Source organism: Hippopotamus amphibius, chromosome 4 (assembly GCF_030028045.1).
Source record: "Hippopotamus amphibius kiboko isolate mHipAmp2 chromosome 4, mHipAmp2.hap2, whole genome shotgun sequence".
NCBI lineage: Eukaryota > Metazoa > Chordata > Mammalia > Artiodactyla > Hippopotamidae > Hippopotamus > Hippopotamus amphibius.
Window position 1 is genome coordinate 97,752,030 of NC_080189.1, and position 19,750 is coordinate 97,771,779.

The following is a 19,750-nucleotide window of genomic DNA, read 5'->3' on the forward strand; positions in this document are numbered from 1 at the left end:
TAGAGCATCACTGAAATGAAGCATGATACCTGGAATTGTAAAGAGTCCCCATGACTTGCTAAAAAATGTCAGGAAGAGTAAAACTCCCAAATAAATTGCTCTTTAACTCAAAGTTTCCAACAGTGAATAAGGATAGTTTGGATGCCTACAGTAGCATCACTTCATAATTGACTATTGATTATGGGAAAGACATTCCCAAGAAAGAATAAGAACTGGGCAACTGATGTGCGTGCTGAATGTTTGGCTGCTTATGTATCTTGTAGATAAAGCATTTGTTTCCAGAAAAATCTTACCTAATCAGACCTTAGTATGGATTCATTTGATGAAGTCTTCCCTTAGGTTTATATGATTCCTACTTTAGGTTTATGTGGTTTGAGGACTAAGGTTCCATGGTAAGTCCCTTAGTTTGTCTTCCTTAAGACACAAAGGTACCTTTGTAGCCCAAAGGAAATTGGTGCAGTGGCCAGATCCTGTTGGCATGATATTGACTTTCTTTTTCGTATACTCCTACTTACGTATACAGAGATAATTTGGAGAAATTGGTTTTAATGGTATGAAAACCTTTGCTTCCACTACCTCAAGGTCTAAGCCAGTTGTCTATGTGTCATCTCATTTTGGTGCAAACTTGACAATGATTAGTGAAGGATCCACGCTGCACAGAATATTGTCTACAGGTAGTGATTGAGAGGAGCTTTTACATTGCTTGCTGGTACAGAGCTTGTTTGTGGAGGTGAGTTCCCACAGAAACCTATCCTTGCAATTAGAAAAGTCCCCTGGAAAAGCAGAAAGCTCTCAACTCATTTACTTAACAAGGAACATGGAGCACCTCTCTACTCTGCTAGGCATCAAGGAGACAAAGATTAACAATGTCCATCCCTGTCCTTCAGAGTTTTCACTCCACTGGAGGAGTCAGTGAATGATCTAGAAGTCACCCATCATATACTCTGATTAGTGTCACGAGGGAAATACATAAAGAAGTCACAGAGTCTCAGAAGATGGGCACGCACCTCGGACAATCAAGGAAGGTTTCTCAGAGAAGGGGTGCTTGAAAGGATTCACTGAGCAAGCAAGGGGGGAGGTTCATTCTGAGCACAAGGAACCACAAGTGCAAAGGAGTGCAGATGTGAGGACACAGCACATGGGAGAAATGATCTAGAGTTGAGGTCATTTGGAGGGGAAAATAATGGCAAAATTGTAGCAGACGTGCAACAGTAGGTACCATTGGTTTGTTGGTTTGTTGGACAACTATTGCCAGTGAAGCCCATCCTAAATACTCCTGCTTACAACTGCTAAAATAGGACAAAGACAAAAATACTCACTTCAGACCATAGCATCTGCTGGAAAATATGATAGTAGCTGGCCAAGTCCAGCATCTTAAGCATTTCTCCTCGAGTCGAAAAAAAGTCACACATTTGTGACTTGAGAGGTTACAATGGAAACATTGCACAACCTAGTCTGGGATAAATTCAAACCACCCAGAAAGGTATCCACTGATACCTCAAGGTGTTTGAACATTGAACATAAAACTATAGCACATGCTACATGCAGAAAGGGCTTCTGCGAAACCTGTATGCGGCCTCTCAGACCCTGGGAAACAACAGGCTCTAACATAAGGTCTTGGTGTTTCTCACATAAATCATAAAGCCAGACCTGATCAGCACATTTATAGCTTGAAGCTTTCAAACTGCCGGCTGAAATGTCCTCTGGTTTCTTAGACAACTGTTCTTATCTCTGTAGATGGCCAGTCAGTAAACAAACATCTAAGGAGTCATCTCAAAGTGTAGACGAACAAATAAAAAAGTACACTTTTGATAATAAGGAAGGATTGCTCTTGGTCCTCCAATCAAGGAGTTAGTGATTCAGAAATGAAAAATATAGACATATTATAACTTGAAATATATCGTTGCTACCCTGTAATGAGAGGAATTCCATATGGCAGAGGTTAAGAGCTTGAGCAACAGAATGAATTGAAAAAGTGTGGGAAGTTAAGCATAGTGTCAGATGCCTGGGATCAAACCCTGTCTCTGTCACCTATGGGCTCTTCAGCAGGATCCCTATGTGCTCTGTGCCTCAGTTCTTCAATCTGTAAAATGGGATAATGGTAGTATCAGCCTCATAAGATTGTTGTGAGGATTAAAGCAATAACACATCTATAACAGTGGATCTCAGGTTGAATCTAAAGAGAGCAAACCACTTAAGAATCCCTCTTTGACTTTAGCCACCCTCAGATTTCTGATGGATTTTTGCAACATTCAACTTTACATGTGTATCGTCATTTTTTTCCAAGTTTTTTTATTCTTTCTTCACTTGTGTAATTTTAACTTAAATCCAGAAACATACATCTCTCCCTATGTAATATCACCTTATTGACAGAGAAGGAGACTAGATCTTTAGAAGAATCAAGAAACTGGGCTCTCATCTTGATTTTTCATTTATTGCTTGTGTAAATTTTGGAAATTCACTTCACTCTGTGAGCTTCAGTTTCCTCACCTATAAAGCAAAAGGCTTAGATTATCTTCATGGCTTCTTCTAACTCTAAAATGTAATGATCTTATAGCTTATTTACATTTTTTTCCAAAGTCATTGATAAAAATTTAATCTCGATTGACCACCTCATACAGACTTTCTTCCAAGCTGTTGTCTTTTAGTATATTTAACTTTTTCATTCAACGCCTGTCACTTTCTCTTTTTCACAGGAGTCCTAATAATGTCACCAATACCTTGCTAAAGTCACAGTCCATGGCTACAACTCCTCCCTAAATGGTTCAACTAATGTTGAAAAGACTCTAGTGAAACTCATTCTTAGTGAATCCATGCTGACTCCTTGTAATTCTCTTGTTCATTTCTAAGTGTCTGCATGCTCTCTGTGGGAAACTCTATTTTAGCAAATTACCAAAATATATTATGGTTATTGATTTTATATTTATTCCTGATTTATAGTTCCTGAATTTGCCCTTACTCCTCCCTTTTTACCTTCTGACAGTCCTCCCATTATTGATTTCTCCAAAATTATTAATAATGAGTATCTGATTTATTTTTTAAGATTTATTTTATTATTTATTTATTTATTTTTATTTTTGGCTGCATTAGGTCTTTGTTGCTGCGGTCCGGGATTTCTCTAGTTGTAGCAAGCCGAAGCTACTCTTCATTGCGGTGTTCCGGTTTCTCATTGCAGTGGCTTCTCTTGTTGCAGAGCATGGGCTCTAGGCGTGCAGGCTTCAGTAGTTGTGGCATGTGGGCTCAGTAGTTGTGGCACACGGGCTTAGTTGCTCCATAGCATGTGGGATCTTCCTGGACCAGGGCTTGATCGAACCCGTGTCCCCTGCATTGGCAGGCAGATTCTTAAGCACTGCACCACCAGGGAAGCCCATGATTATCTAATTTAATCTGTGATTTCTTCCAGAACTCAGAACTGGAGGCAAACTTCATTGATTATGGGCTTCTCTGTTGGTCTTCTCTCCTACTTGGGTGTGAGAGAATTTTTTCATGTATTTGTATCACCATTTTCAGATAAGGAAACATTCTCATTCAGAAGTATCAGGAAACAAGAAGGACTGGGCAGTGTCTTTCCTTCACTCATTTGGAACCAACTCTCCCATCCATTGATTCTACCTCTTCTCACCACAACTTCTGCTAAAATATAATTTTAAACAACAACAAAAATCACTGCACTTTCAAATTCTGTCCTTTTGTCTCCGTAATTCCCACAGGTTCCTGCCAATATTTTATGTTGTCCGGGAGGATGCCCAAGGACCCAACTCACCTACAGCTTTCATCCTTCTCACTAAGTTCTTTCAACATTCATATGCCCCAGTGCAGCCCAGCAACCCAGTGGCCTCTTCGGAGATTTTGTCTCTTCTGTCTTATTGAGACTATTATTTACTGTCCAAATTATTTTTTAAGTCTTCCTATTGCCCTTAAGCTCTATAGCTTTTTATCAGAGTATCGAACCCTGAGAAGTATAGCTCTACTTTTAAAGTGGTTTTTCCTCAAGGATAAAACTAGATTCTGTTTCTCATTCCTCCACTCCTACTAACACTGTAACTGGGTAACTTTCTTCCAAAAGTTCACATTATTTTCCATCCTAAAATGATCTGTTATTTTTAAAAATGATGTCCAATGTGGGAGTCCCCTTATTTCTTCATGTTTTCACAGAAGAAACCATATGGCCAGCAAAGCAAGTCAGGAACATTTCAGATGCCCAGTTTTTAGGCAAACGAGCAGGAAACATCCAGCTGGCTATCCACCAATCCTCGTTTTAAGTTTTATATTAAAAAGAAAGTTTCTAAGAGTGATTACGTGGTCCATGGAGTAAACCACAACACTGCTCCAGTTCCTCCCTCTCATTCTTCCTACCTGGGTGTCTCTCTGTGCTTCACACCTCAGATCCACAGTCACACAGGAGACAGCAGACAGGACAGCCATGGTCCTTAAGGTCAAAACACCTGCTTCTAAATCTTGATTTTGCCCCCACTTTCTAATCGTATGATAATGAACAAGTTTCTTCATCTAGCAGAACTCAATCTCTGCATGTCTAAAATGGAGAAAACGATATTCATCATAAAAAGCAGTTGTGCCTATCAAAGGAGAAAATATACATAGAAATGCCCAGACCCTTAGCACTGGTTTTACAACAGAATAAATACATTTTGAAAATGCACAAACCAAACTAAGAACACTATTCTTCTCTAGAAAGCCAGTTGGGGTGGTTGAGGGAGGGAAAGGAAGGGAGATTTATAATTTGCTGATTGCTGTGTTGTTTACTTTTTACATAAAGCATTTTTACTCTTATAATCTAAGGAAACTAGTTTTAAAATGAACTGTTCACCATGGCAAAAGGACTTCAGTACTTTGTTCTGTCATTCATTTGCATTACACGTGTCTCTTCTTTTTTTTTAATTGGCGTATGATTGCTTTACAATGTTGTTAGTTTCTGCTGTACAGTGAAGTGAATCAGCTATGTGTATACATATATCCCGTCCCTCTTGGGCCTCCCCCCACCCATCCCCCCCATCTAGGTCATCACAGCACACCGAGCTGAGCTCCCTGTGCTATACAGCAGGTTCCCACTAGCTATCTATTTCACACGTGGTAGCGTATTTAATTACATGTGTTTCTAATGTAACTCTGAACATCATAATTTTGACTATATGATTGCTCTGGGCTATTAAGTATAGGTAATACAACTGAGATTATCCTTAGTTCTTTATTTGTGTTCCATTCTCATGTTTAGCTCACTAAACGTGCCTCCTTTTTCTAAAGTAGGCTGTAGTTTCCTCATTAAACATACACACATAACTATTCTTTTTTATTATTGAAGTAGAGTTGATTTACAAAGTTGTGTGAGTTTCAAATGTATAGCAAAGTGATTCAGACATATATGTGTATATATACTCTTCTTCAGATTCCTTTCCATTATAGGTTATTATAAGATATTGAATATAGTTCTCTGTGCTGTACAGTAGGTCCTTATTGTTTATCTATTTTATATGCAGTAGTGTGTATATCAGATAACTACTCTTAAAATGATGGCATTAGTTGCAGTTTTACTCTAACCCACCACCTTCCTGCACATGCTACTGCTCACTGTGCTCCTTCCCAGCCCCGAGATCCTTCTCCATGTTGCCACATTGCCGTATGCCTAGTTCACTCTCTTGCACAGTCTGCCTTGTTTGTACATTGTCCTCAGACATGCTGGAGAGGTAGACAGGAAGTCACAGGATCCTAGCTGTCAAAAGATAAGAACTTTTTCCTTCAGCAGCTTCTCATTACTCATGTCCCTCCTGGAGAAGAACGTTTCTGCACTTCAGGAACCATTCACTGTGGCTCCTCACTGCCAGAAAATGATGTCTCTGGGCATTTTTTAAGGTCCTTTCATTCTCTGCCTGCCTGAGGGTTTCAGGTCCTGATGAACAGATCTTGAAGATTAGAAAACTGTATCATCCAGAAGAGACGGCCTCTCCAATGTCACCCAGAAACTCCATAATCAAGCCAAGCCCGTGCACAGACAGGGCTCTTATCACCTGTCTGCCACAGTGGTACTTACATCCAAAAGAAGCCAGGTACTCAGTACAGAAGTGATGACAGTACTGGCTCAGTGCTATCTCAATCAGGCTGAGTAAACAAGCAACGCTGCCATGTTCAAATGAATCAGTAGAGGTCACTTTGTTCAGGGTCTCTAGGCTGGAGAAAAGAAAATAATAAATGGCATACCAGCCTTCATCCACCACTCACCCATCTACTCACCTCCATTCCTCCAAATTCACTCACATCCTAGGATATATATTTTAAAAATTCTTTACCAAATGCAAAAAAGATCTGGATCCTAAGCTTGCATTAAATTGCGTACTAAATGCCAGAATTTCTTGCTGTTCTATTTGTAGTTAAGTGAGAGGTACCAGGATTTGAAAGGACATAGGAAACATTTTTGATAGCTCTGGGCTCCATCAAGTGTTGATTTTAATAGCAGGCCCGATCTCTAAGAAGATGCTGCGTGGCTGTGTATGACTCTGGCTGTTGGTTTCCGTTGCCAGATGAAATGATGCTTAATCAGGACTCAGCTGTCAGTTGCTGGATGTTACTTGTGCTCTTTGCTCACCGCTGGCTACTTCAAGCTGTGCTTCCTGCATGTCAAATAGAAACCTGAAACCCCAGATTCCAGAAGGGAAATTTCAAAGTACTCATAGAGTATATTGCAATAGTCAACATTGTTTCCAATTAAAGTCCACTTAGTATATTAGGTAACTAAAGTCAGTGTGCAGACAGAAATGTTCAGAATATGTGAGGTAGCCGGCAAACATAAAAACAAACTTATTATTAATAAGTTTGTGTATATATTTTAAAATGTATAAATTTCACAAATACTCCATGCACAAAATGCTCCTTGATATGCGTGTCACTTTCCTTTCTTATTCTGTAATAAATAAAAACAGTGAAATATCATTGATAGGTAAATTATAAGAAATTTACATTATTTGGAATAAGTAAACATTTTAAAGCAAATGGTTCTCTTTTTGACAAGGTCCTCAATACTTCCTTATTTGCTTTTCAGTCAAAAATGTCATAAGAACAGCATTTGTATGCTTGGACTCTGTACAGTTCAAGCAGAAACAAAACATTAAAAACGCAAAGAAAATGTTGGTCTTCAGAAGTTTAGAAAGGCGTATGCCAACAATTTGGGTGGACCAAAAAGAATGGATTTTTTTTTTTTTTTGGCTTAACCTAGATAATAAATGTCTAATTTGGACTGTCCATGTGGCATACAGTTCCTAAATTAAACTCTTTCAGAGACTGCCTTTTTAGCAAAAGAGGGGGAAGTGAGAATTAGACAACACCCAGGCTCCTTCTATACAACCACAGCCAAGTTGCTAAAAATCGAATTTGGCCAATTCAGTGTAGTTCATTGTTAGCCTGAGTTATAAGGAGACCCCAGAAACTTAAAACGGCCCCATTGAGGACACCTGAACAGGACTGATCCTGGTCCAGGGTCTATTATAAAGTCTAGGAGAGAAAGAAGAGTGATTTCTCTTTGTCTTTTCCCAGCACCTGAATTACCTGCTTGGAACCTACTCCCTAATACACCAGATACAGTATGCAGGGAAGTATCAGGCAAAGCGTCCACAAAAGCTTAGCGATCTAGAGGTGAAAAGGGAGCTGGGGAAAGGCTTGGTATGTTTCCTCTTTCATGCACTGTCAATCACCTCCGCGTTTCTAAAAATGGTACCTCCCCTGTCTCCCTCTCCCAGGTGGCCAACCTGCTGAGGCTCTTCCAGATCCCACAGATAAGCTACGCGTCCACCAGCGCCAAACTCAGCGATAAATCACGCTATGATTACTTTGCCAGGACCGTGCCTCCCGACTTCTACCAGGCCAAAGCCATGGCCGAGATCTTGCGTTTCTTCAACTGGACCTACGTGTCCACCGTGGCCTCCGAGGGCGACTACGGGGAGACGGGGATCGAGGCCTTCGAGCAGGAAGCCCGCCTGCGCAACATCTGCATCGCCACGGCCGAGAAGGTGGGTCGCTCCAACATCCGCAAGTCCTACGACAGCGTGATCCGCGAGCTGCTGCAGAAGCCCAACGCGCGCGTCGTGGTTCTTTTCATGCGCAGCGATGACTCGCGCGAGCTCATCGCCGCCGCCAGCCGCGCCAACACCTCCTTCACCTGGGTGGCCAGCGACGGCTGGGGCGCGCAGGAGAGCATCGTCAAGGGCAGCGAGCACGTGGCCTACGGCGCCATCACCCTGGAGCTGGCCTCCCAGCGCATCCGCCCGTTCGATCGCTACTTCCAGAGCCTCAACCCCTACAACAACCACCGCAACCCCTGGTTCCGGGACTTCTGGGAGCAGAAGTTCCAGTGCAGCCTCCAGAACAAGCACAACCACCGGCGCCCTTGCGACAAACACCTGGCCATCGACAGCAGCAACTACGAGCAAGAATCCAAGATCATGTTCGTGGTGAACGCCGTGTACGCCATGGCCCACGCCCTGCACAAAATGCAGCGCACCCTCTGTCCCAACACCACCAAGCTCTGCGACGCCATGAAGATCCTGGACGGGAAGAAGTTGTACAAGGATTACTTGCTGAAAATCAACTTCACAGGTAAGCAAGGAACCTTTCATCATCTTCTATGATGCACACAGTGACATCAAAGAGGAATCAAATACCTCTGCCCCCGACCCAGAAATCTTTGTTTCAGAGCCACAGAAGGGGTTCACACTGTGAAATATTCCGAGATGCAATATAATGGCTTTTTGATGTTCTTACTTATTTTTGAGTGAGTATCTTGGCTGGTACACCACATGAAATTGAAAGGCCCCCTAGGCTGGACTGATCTGGGGTAGCTGCCTAGATGCAGGCTATGCTACATTTGTTCTTTCTTGTGATTAGCTGTAGGATATGACACGTGTGATGTGGGCATTTAATCTTCTTTAGCAGAATTGGCAGCTCTCTAAGGAACGCGAACTTCGAAGCTTTCCTTCTGGGTGATTTGAGCAAGTCTCATAACTTTCACGGGGGGGGGGGGGGGGGGGTCACTCTTTTCCCAGAGCCCAGTTAGGGTGAGAAAGGGGAAGATACTCAGAGCGTGGTGATTCCAGGCATTTGAGTTTATGTCTTCTGCTGTACAGCAACATTTCCATGTCAGTATTGAGTTGTGGATTTTCTCAAATCGTGTTATGAAATGAAACTGTTTTCCTGGGAGCTTGACTTTAAGCAAATGGAAGACTGATGAAAGTCCTTCTGATACAGAAGTGAACATCCAAAGGTGTATATAAAGTGGCTTTTGCTGCTCTTTCATTTATTTATAAATATGTTGTCAACATTTCTCAATATAGTACTGTGTTTTAATGTACTACTAACAGATAAAAAGCACGAAATCTTTAGGCTCACCTTCTCTTCTGCAGTGCATCGGATATCAGTGCATTAAGGTACTAGTTCTGGGGGTTTTAGCTTAAACCTAATCATAAAATGGTAAGTAATATTATTGGGCACCAAAGATTTGATGCCAAAAATATTACAATGATAAAACACTTTCATTTGTCTAAATTGCTAATCATCTCTCTTGCCACTGGGACATCATTCTAGTCTGCAGTCTGTTTCAATTGATTTATCATCCAAGACATGAAAGTTTGTATGCTGAAATCATACTATCATCAGAGAAAGTGGCAGTTCTCACATCTCCCTTATAGATAATCACTCCGAAGTCAAATGGCCTGAAAAATCACCGGTAGTACTGAGAGAAAAACCCATAACAACTTTCACCTAGTCCAGAACTCTAACCCCTAAACTAGCCTTGAAAACAAACACAAAAATTATCAGCCACATTTTTGTACATCCTTTCTATTTATCTCAAAATCCCAGATCAGTTCATATTGACATCTCCAGAGTATAAGAATGGACCATAAACTCAGTCAGAAAGAATATCTTTACTTTAAACATAAGTGAATGCTAGGTATCTATAAATAGCATCTACAATGCACTTAGCTCTTAAAGATGAGTGAGACAAACACCCTCCTCCCCTTCCAGACTACCCTTGGGTTAATCATTTATCTTTAGCAGCACAAGTATTAATTAACTCTGTTATTCTAGTTCATTACTCCTTAGTATGCAAATATACAGATATATCCACTCATCAACAGCTAACAGAAAGAAAACTCTTGGATTTCAGAGAGCTTTGCAAGGTGTTTTTTGTAACCAAAATATTTTCCTTCATTTCACTGACTTTTTTTTTTATTGGAATATAATTGCTTTACACTCTTGTACCAGTTTTTAAGGTACACCAAGGTCAGTCATCTGTATTTATACACATATCCCCGTATCCCCTCCCTCCTTCGTCTCCCCCCCCCCACCCCGTCCCAGTCCTCCAAGGCATCATCCATCACCAAGCTGAACTCCCTTTGTTATACAGCAGCTTCCCACTGGCTATCTAGTTTACAGTTGGTAGTATATATATATGTCTATACTACTCTCTCACTTCGTCTCAGCTTCCCCTTCACCCCCTGCCCCTCCAAACCTCGAGATCTCCAGTCCATTCTCTGCATCTGCGTCACTGACGGAGTCTTAAATGGCAAAGAAAAGTGAAGAAATAAGGCCATTATTTGGATAAATAAAACAACGGGATCTTCTTTTTGTCTGCCTTGTTCAATTACTGAATTTGATTCTACAATTTAGTTTGGCTGTGCAGACCTGACCACAAAGTGCTATTTTTGCCTTCTCAATTTGTTCAACATTACCAGTCATTCTCCATCTCTGAAGAGAATAGAAGGGTGAAAAACAGATTCCAGCTACAGAAAAGAGAGGGAATGTAGACCAGCCACCAGGTACATATGCACAGCAGTGAGACTTGGACAAGAAAATGCCTTACTATGGGAGGATACTAAGATGCTGAATTAGCTAAATATGTACATTGAATAATAAGGTGAACCTAGTTAGCTGCTGAAAAGCAGGTTTGTTTTACATTTTTTTTCTGAAATAGTATCTCTAATTTTCTAACTTGGCTATTGAGACATTGGACTAGGCACAATAGTGAACACTTAGCAAACACTACACAATCTTCACTCAGATCAAAAAAGTCCTCTTCCAGCCATCTGCTTGTACTCAGTGCATTTACTCCAAAATTCTTCTGACAGACAGTTGTAACCAATCCCCTTAGATCTCTAGCCCTTTCAGGATGGAAGAGCTAAGCCTCCCGAGAATACTCCTCTGTTCCTTAGTACATTCCTACTAGCTAGTTCCAGCAATGGCCACCATCAGTATTCCTTGAAATTAACCCGATGTGAATATTCCTTTTGTAAAAGAGATTTGACAGAACTATACTTCGCTAAAGATTCTTCGAAACAGTAAATTCTCCTGGCGTAAGATCTCATGACTATCTACCTCTCTAGACTCACCTCCTGCCACACACCCAGCAATCACCCTTCCTTCCATGAAGACTACATGCAGTTCACCAAGCACATCATACCTTTTATTTTTGCCTTTGTGCCCTCTGTTTATGATGTTTCTTCCACCTAGAACACTCTCACCACAGCCCCTTCTGCCCTATCTAGCCCCTTCACTTATTCCATCTCAACTGCTGCTACCCTGGTCCAAGCCAGCAACACCTCAAGCCTACATTTCTAGAATAGCCTCCACACTGACTTACTTTTGCCCACCTCCAGCCCGGCCACAACACAACAGCCAGGACACCCTTTTATAGTGTAAGTCAGAGCAAGTTACTTCTCTGCTCGAAACCTCTGAGGGAGTTCCCCCATGTCACTCACAGTCAAGTAAAAGTCCTTCCAGTGTCCTACAAGGTCCTACCTGATCTGCCCCCCTTCATCTCCTGCTGCTCCCCTGTCATCACCTTTTACTCTTCCTCTTGCTCACCTCACTCCAGCCACCCTTGTTTCCAAACTTAGGGCCTTTCCACCCCCAGTTCTCTCTGCCTGTAATGCCCTTTCCCCAGACATCCTATCAAGCTCTACTTAAACACTAACTTCTTATTGAGACCCACCTGGCAGTCCTTCTTCCTCTTCTTTTTTTTTTAATATATTTATTTATCTATTTTATTGGCTGCATTGGGTCTTTGTTACTGCACACAGGCTTCCTCTAGTTGTGCCAAGCGGGGGGCTACTCTTCGTTGCAGTGCACGGGCTTCTCATTGTGGTGGCTTCTCTCTTTTTTTTTAAAATAAATTTATTTATTTAATTTTTGGCTGCCTTGGGTCTTCGTTGCTGTGCGTGGGCTTTCTGCAGTTGTGGCGAGCAGGGGCTACTCTTTGTTGTGGTGTGCGGGCTTCTCACTGCGGTGGCTTCACGTGTTGCAGAGCACGGGCTCTAGGCACGCGGGCTTCAGGAGTTGTGGCACATGGATTTAGTTGCTCCACGGCATGTGGGATCTTCCCAGACCAGGGATCAAACCTGTGTCCCCTGCACTGGCAGGAGGATTCTTAAGGATTCTTAATCACTGCACCACCAGGGAAGTCCCAGCAATACTTCTTAAGATTGCAATGCACCGCCCCCAACCCCCACTGCATATGCCCCTATTTCCCTTTAAGCTGCTCTACTGTATTTTTAACTCCATGATTTTTTTCACCTTCTCTCATACCACATTGCTTAACATTTTCATGTTTATTCTTTATTGTTTGATCTGCACTCTTGAATGTAAACTCCATGAAAACAGAAATTATTATCAGCTTTATTCACTCATGTAGCCCAAGCATAATAGGCATTCAGCAAATATTTGTTGATTATAAATAGCACTTAACACCCAAATTCATATTTCCTTCTCTATCTCCATTACTAGATTGTGAGCCTTTTTCAACACAGAGAGCATATGTTTCATCTCTGATCTCAAATACCCAACACATTTTCTAGTATAGAGTTGCACATTATATCAGTGTTTACTGAAGGAGTCTGGAATGAGAAAAATAATAGATTTATAATATGATTCTTTTTGTGAAAATTAAATGTGTATGTCTTTTTCATTAACAAATGAATTTCAAAAAAGAAAGGTAAATGACTTCTAGAATGGCTGGCTTTTTTTCTTTTTTTTAACCTAAGCACTGTCCATTAGTTATATTCTCTCTTTGTGTTTGAGACACATTTAAAACCAAAGAGCATTAGCACCAGATCTCTTATTCATCCCTGTTTAATAGATGAAGCCCCAAAACTGAAAGTGATCTGCCCAAGATCACCACCTGGTTAGGAGCAGGGAAGATTGAAATCCAGGTCCCCAGAATTCCGTGCTGCTTTTATACGTACACAGGAACTCTGGGAAGTTGAGGGCTTTGATCCCAAACATCGAACACAGTTTCTGACACACCCTCACTATTAATGGAATGTTTATTAAAGGAATGAAAGGTGATCAGTCAGGAAGTTCGAAATATGTTTCTTCTTGTGCTCCTTTCTATTATCCCTTTAATGCTCCTGGGCCACTTTCTCATAAAACACCCAAACTTTGGAAGCTGAGCCTTAGACTCTAAACCTTAGGATATTAAAAACTAAAAAAAAAAAAAAAAAAAAAAAGCTTCAAAGCATTTTTTATTAATAAAATCTTTCCACCTGAAAGAGCCATGTCATCTTGAATTCTAAAATAAATATTTAAATGAGAATTATGTTTGGTGGCATGAGACTTTTCCAAATTATTTTGAATAAAATTCCATGCACTCAGCATGTAAAAGGAAAGCTTAAACTGTCCAAGGCAGTTAAAAACAGAGAAAACAGAGAGGGCTATTAAACATTTAAAGAAATGCAATGTCACTGTCATTTTGTGTGTTCATAGTACAGTATATTCCCTCTCACTTTTTATTCCGCGATGAGTTCCAGAAAATGGGATAGACTAAAATCATAGAGTTACAAAAGGCCTTCCTCAAAGATGAACTTGCTTCTACTCCTCACTTGACAGAGGTGAAAATTCAGGATGTCAGCGTTACGATCTTCACTTACTGAAGTACATAAAAGTGAACTCAACTGTCAGGGTGACGTGGTAAACCAGAGTACACCCAATTGGGAAGAAAAAAGAAAGCACTCCCACTTACTGTGCAGACTGCCAGAGGTGCTCCAAGACACAGCCAGCAAGGAGGATGCATTATCTTTGAAATAACACTCATACCATTCCTTTGTGTGATTTGCAGGCCTGGGCTAAAATGTTTGAGAATGGAAAACTTGAGAATTTTACACAGTAGGAAATTTATCCATGATCACATAATAAATAGGGGACAGCACTATGGAGAACAGCATGGAGGTTCCTTGCAAAACTAAAAATAGTGTTACCATATGACCCAGCAATCCCACTCCTGGGCATATACCCAGAGAACACCATAATTCAAAAAGACACATGCATGCCAATGTTCATTGCAGCTCTATTTACAATAGCCAGGACATGGAAGCAACCTAAATGTCCATCAACAGATGAATGGATAAAAAAATGTGGTACATATATACAGTGGAATATTACTCAGCTGTAAAAAGCAATGAAACTGGGACATTTGTAGAGACATGGATGGACATAGAGACTGTCATACAGAGTGAAGTGAGTCAGAAAGAGAAAAACCAATATCGTATATTAACACATATATGCGGACTATAGAAAAATGGTGCAAATCAACCAGTTTGCGAGGCAGAAATAGAGACCCAGATGTAGAGAACAAACATATGGACACCAAGTGGGGAAAGTGGGCAGGGTTGGGGGGGAATGAATTGGGAGATTGGGATATATACATTACTAAGAAGAAAAGAAATACCAAACTGCACACTCTAAATATATGCAGTTTACTGTCTGTTAACTGTATCTCAATAAAAGTTCTTTAAAAAATAAATAAATAAGTAAATAAATAAATAAATAAATAAATGAATGAATGAATGAATAAAGGACAGAGCAAACCATCAAGGTCCTGATATGGCCATTGATTTCAAAGATAAGTTGATACTTTATGTTGGGACCTGGGGACCCAATAGGGAACAAGATAGACAGAGTCCCAGCTTCATGGAGCTCACACCAGCAGCCAGACCCCAGAACAAACTCAAAGTATAGAAGCAGAATTTGTGGACCTGCATAAAAAAGAATGAAATAACACCATTTGCAAAAACATGAATGGACCTAGAGATTGTCCTACTAAGTGAAGTCAGAGAGAGAAGACAAATACACTATCACTAATATGTGGAATCTAAAAAATGATACAAATGTACTTATTTACAAAACAGAAATAGACTCACAGACTTAGAAAACAAACTTATGGTTACCAAAAGGGCAAAGCGGGGTAGAGGGATAAATTAGGAGGTTGAAATGAACATATACACACTACTATAGGTAAAACAAATAATCACCAGGACCTACTGTATAACACAGGGACTTCTACTCAATATTCTGTAATAACCTATAAGGGAAAAGAATCTGAAAAATAATAGGTACCTGTATATGTATAACTGCATCACTTTTCTGTACACCTGAAACTAACACAACATTGTAAATCAGCAGTACTCTAATATAAAATAAAAATTTTTAAAAAGAATTTATGGGGCTGAAATATCAGGGTCTTGCCTTAAGTTTTGCGTTCTATTTTGGTTTTGAGTTTGTTTTGGATTGGAAAATCATTGCATATCTTATGCCCAGAATAAATCTAAATTCACTGAACAAATCTTACTCCCCAGGCTTGAATTACAAGTGAAGAGAGCAGCTCCTTGTTACTGCCGGATCCGGTACTCATAATGTGGCTAGATAGTAGGACACGCAGCGGTGACAGGATTTTTGTTCATTTGTTTGTTAGTTGCTTTTTGTTTTTTTTTCTTTTCTCTCTCTCTCTCCCTCACTTTTTGCACACTTATCTCCTGGTACCAGCAAAGAGACAGACTACTAAGATCAGAGGCCTGGAGCCTCATGGAGATGGTCTCGCTTTGTTTGTATGTTTACAATTCTGCACACCTGAAAGAGGGGCAGAGGCAGAAAACAGGAGGTCCAGGCTCACTGCCCCATTCACCTGTGTGTCTGACTCATCCCATAGGTAGAAGGTTCACTCCTGGTTGGAGCTGTAATCACAGAGCCCAGGCCAGGAAGGGCAGATTTTTCTGGGACACTGCACTCTAAGGAATCTGTGTGAGCTGGCCCCAACCCAGCAAGGCTCTCCTCTTGAAAAGTCCAGGGCCATCCAAGGCACAGCGAGGAAGCCAAAATGGTAATGGCCACATCTTTAGATGAATGGGCTTTGAAGTTCCTGAAAGAGAAAACTGCTCTTGATCTCGCTTCCTCCCCTGGAACGTTTGTAGTTCCCACAAAAGCACAGAAACTTGTTCCAGCTCCGCTGATCAAAAGCATTTGCAAAAACGTAAAGATAAATATCCTGCACTTCCCCCGCCTTTCTCACTGGTCAACTTCCTGGGGTCACCAGAATAAGATCTAAACCCCCAAAGGACACCACGCCTGTGGTTACTTATTAGTTTTTGCATCGTGCATCTCTGCTTCGGTAGCCCAGAAGCCTGAGAAATGATTCTCATTTTAAGGTCGCACAGTAGAGAACAGGAGCCTCTAGAAAACCTAATGTTCCACATTGGCCTGAGCTTTCTGCTACGGCTGCTCGTTTTTACAATCCTATGGTTGCTATTGTTATTACTATGATTATTATTTCATAATCCTTAATGTCTCTTGATCCATTTGAAGAGCCATCCTGTCTACGGAGCAGAAAAACGTCATCATCCCCAATAAAGTGCGAAAGGAATGGATTCTGCCACTTTGCTAATTAGAAAAAAAAGTACAATGAATGTGCTGTTTCCTCCGTGTGTCCAGACTTTGGGACGCTGAGGTATATTTACAAGAAAATCACCAGTAAAGGTGTCTAGAGACTACAGAAAATATTCAGAGCATTTTTTTAAAAAAATATAACTAACATATTCTTCAAAAATAAGTTTAGCCTGCATTCCTGACTTTGGGGACACCCAGTCTTATCCCACAATAACCTAGTCTTCTAAATGTTTCTAATCTCTGGAAATATTATCACAGTTGAGTTGAAAACACACGTTTTTCCACTTCTATATATATATTTCTGCTAATATTCATCCCCAACACAACACTAGAAAGCCAACATAGAGAAAGTAAGTATTTTCGGTGGGTTCAGAAAAACATTCCTGACCTGGATGGCAATCATATATGGAAATAGAAGGCTGTTCTCTAAAGAATTTTAAAAGATTAGATTGTCCTCTAATGGAGCAGTCGATTATGGGAAGTGCCCCAGAGCTGAGATTAGTAAACAGTCCTAGAAACCTAGCAAAGCACAGATTTTGAAGATAAAAGAAGCTGATGTTGCACAGTGAGAAGTAGGCTCTGAGGAGGATGGCTAAGGAACTCAAGGACTGGTCACTCTTCTGACCGCCCTCTTGCTTTATTTTTTTAACTTTTTATTTTATATTGGAGTATAGGGGATTAGCAATGCTGTGAGAATTTCAGATGTACAACAAAGTGATTCAGTTACACACATACATGTATGTATTCTTTTTCAAATTATTTTCCCATTTAGGTTGTTACAGAACATTGAGCAGAGCTCCCTGTGCTATACAGTAGGTCCTGGTTGGTTACCTATTTTAAATATAGCAGTGTGTACACGTCAGTCCCAAACTCCCTAACTATCCCTCCCCCCGCCCACCTTCCCCCATGGTAACCATAAGTTTATTCTCTAAGTCTGTGAATCTGTTTCTGTTTGTAAATCTGTTCATTTGCATCATTTCTTTTTAGATTCTGCATATAAGCAATATCATACAATATTAATCTTTCTCTGACTTCACTTAGTATGATAATCTCCAGGTAGGTCCATCCATGTTGCTGCAAATGGCATTATTTCATTCTTCTTAATGGCTGAGTACTACTCCCTTGTACATATGTACCACATCGTCTTTATCCATTCCTCTGTCGATGGACATTTAGGTTGCTCCCTGTCCTGGCTATTGTAAACAGCGCTGCAGTGAACTTTGGGGTGCATGTACCCTTTCGAACCATGTTTTTCTCTGGATATATACCCAGGAGTGGGATTGCAGGATTGTATGGTAGTCTCTTTTCAGTTTTGTAAGGAACTTCCATGCTGTTCTCCACAGTGGCTCTACCATTGATATTCCCACCAACAGTGTGGGAGGGTGACCTCCCTCTTACTTTAAACATTTAACAAATGGTCACGTTATCTTTAGTCACTATATGTGACATCACCAGGCAAGATACATAGTCATCCTTCACATTCTTCCCAAAATACCTCGCATTGTACCTGAGGTAACGCAGACACTCCACTTGGGTATGTTTCATTCCAAAACTATGATAGTTAAAGGATTCATTTCACCATCTAAGATAAATTAGAATTTTATAAGGTGGCAGAGTCCCCAGAAGTTATAGCACTAAATAACATTTCAGGGTATTCAAATATTTAATTCTATCCAAAAACTATAAACAATTTTACTGGCACCAAGTTGACCCTATATTAAATTTGCAACATAACACCTCAAATACAAATTTATGTTCATCCAGAAACTAAGCCACAGACCCAAGTATGATCAGATATTCTAAGACTGGCCATTAATATTTTTCTATATGGTTTAAAAAAAATGTCCAGCTTATTGTGACGTAATTGACATACCACATTTTCTACGTGTAAAGTGTGCTACGTGTTGATTTGACACACTTAATATATTATAAAGTCATTACCATCATAGCCTTAGCTAACACGTCCATCCCACCACAAAATTACCATTACTTTTCTGTGGTGAGAACATTTAAGAACTATTCTCTTTGCAACTTTCAAGTACGTGATACAGTATTATTGGCTATAATCACCACGCTGTACATTAGATCTCCCAAAATTATTCATCTTATAAGTTTGTGCTCTTTGACAAATGTAATTGCTATATTAAAAAATAGTATAGGGACTTCTTCCCCAGTGGCACAGTGGTTAAGTACCCACCTGCCAATGCAGGGGACATGGCTTCCCTCCCTGGTCCTGGTCCGGGAAGATCCCACTTGTCGCAGAACAACGAAGCCCGTGCACCACAACTACTAAGCCTGCACTCTAGAGCCCATGAGCCACAGCTACTGAAGCCTGCGCGCTTAAAGCCCATGCTCTGCAGCAAGAGAAGCCACTGCAATAGAAGCCCTTGCACCGCAATTAAGAGTAGCCCCCACTCACCGCAACTAGAGAAAGCCCGCGTGCAGCAGCAAAGACCCAACACAGCCATAAATAAATAAATAAATAAATAAATAAACAAATAAATTTTTTTTAAAGTAGTATAATTTTGAAACTTTTCAGAGAATCTTTGGTTTTCAGGATGAATTAGTGTCAGGTACGGCAAAGGATGAAAAAAATGAGTAGGCCCTCAAGGAGCTTCGTAACTAGTAAAGGCAGTAGGAGAGTATAACTTGCACCATACAGCATTTTATCTTTGGCATCTTAAGAGAGGAACAGGTAGCATAGTGTGTAGGTACAAAGGAAAAGCTAACAGTGAGCAGGAGTTCAGAAAAGGCTTCCTAAAAGATGTAACACGGGATATGACCAAGGTGGTGTTAGACGTGGAGAGGGAGAAGATTTTCCAGGTGAAGCGGTCATTCCATATCGGCATATTAATAACTTTGTAAATGTGACCTTTCTGTTTAACTTGCATTAAATTCAGACCTCTTTTGGAAACTAAACAGTCAAGTATTGATCTGATTTTTTAGATTAAATCTGAAATGTGCCTTTTCAGTCTCCCTCTATAAAAATGCGTAAAATGTTCCCAAATCACACTGCGATCATTATCCTATTTTCTTA

At 40.5% G+C, this 19,750-nt stretch overlaps 1 protein-coding gene across 3 annotated transcripts in view; it reads left to right on the forward strand.

Moving 5' to 3' along the window:
* Positions 1-19,750, forward strand: part of GRM3 (glutamate metabotropic receptor 3) — a 233,403-nt gene that overhangs the window by 153,721 nt on the left and 59,932 nt on the right. For all 3 annotated transcript variants that reach the window (XM_057732213.1, XM_057732214.1, XM_057732215.1), the window contains one exon: positions 7,746-8,601. In XM_057732213.1, coding sequence (XP_057588196.1) covers positions 7,746-8,601 — 856 coding nt within the window. The remainder of the gene's footprint in view (positions 1-7,745; positions 8,602-19,750) is intronic.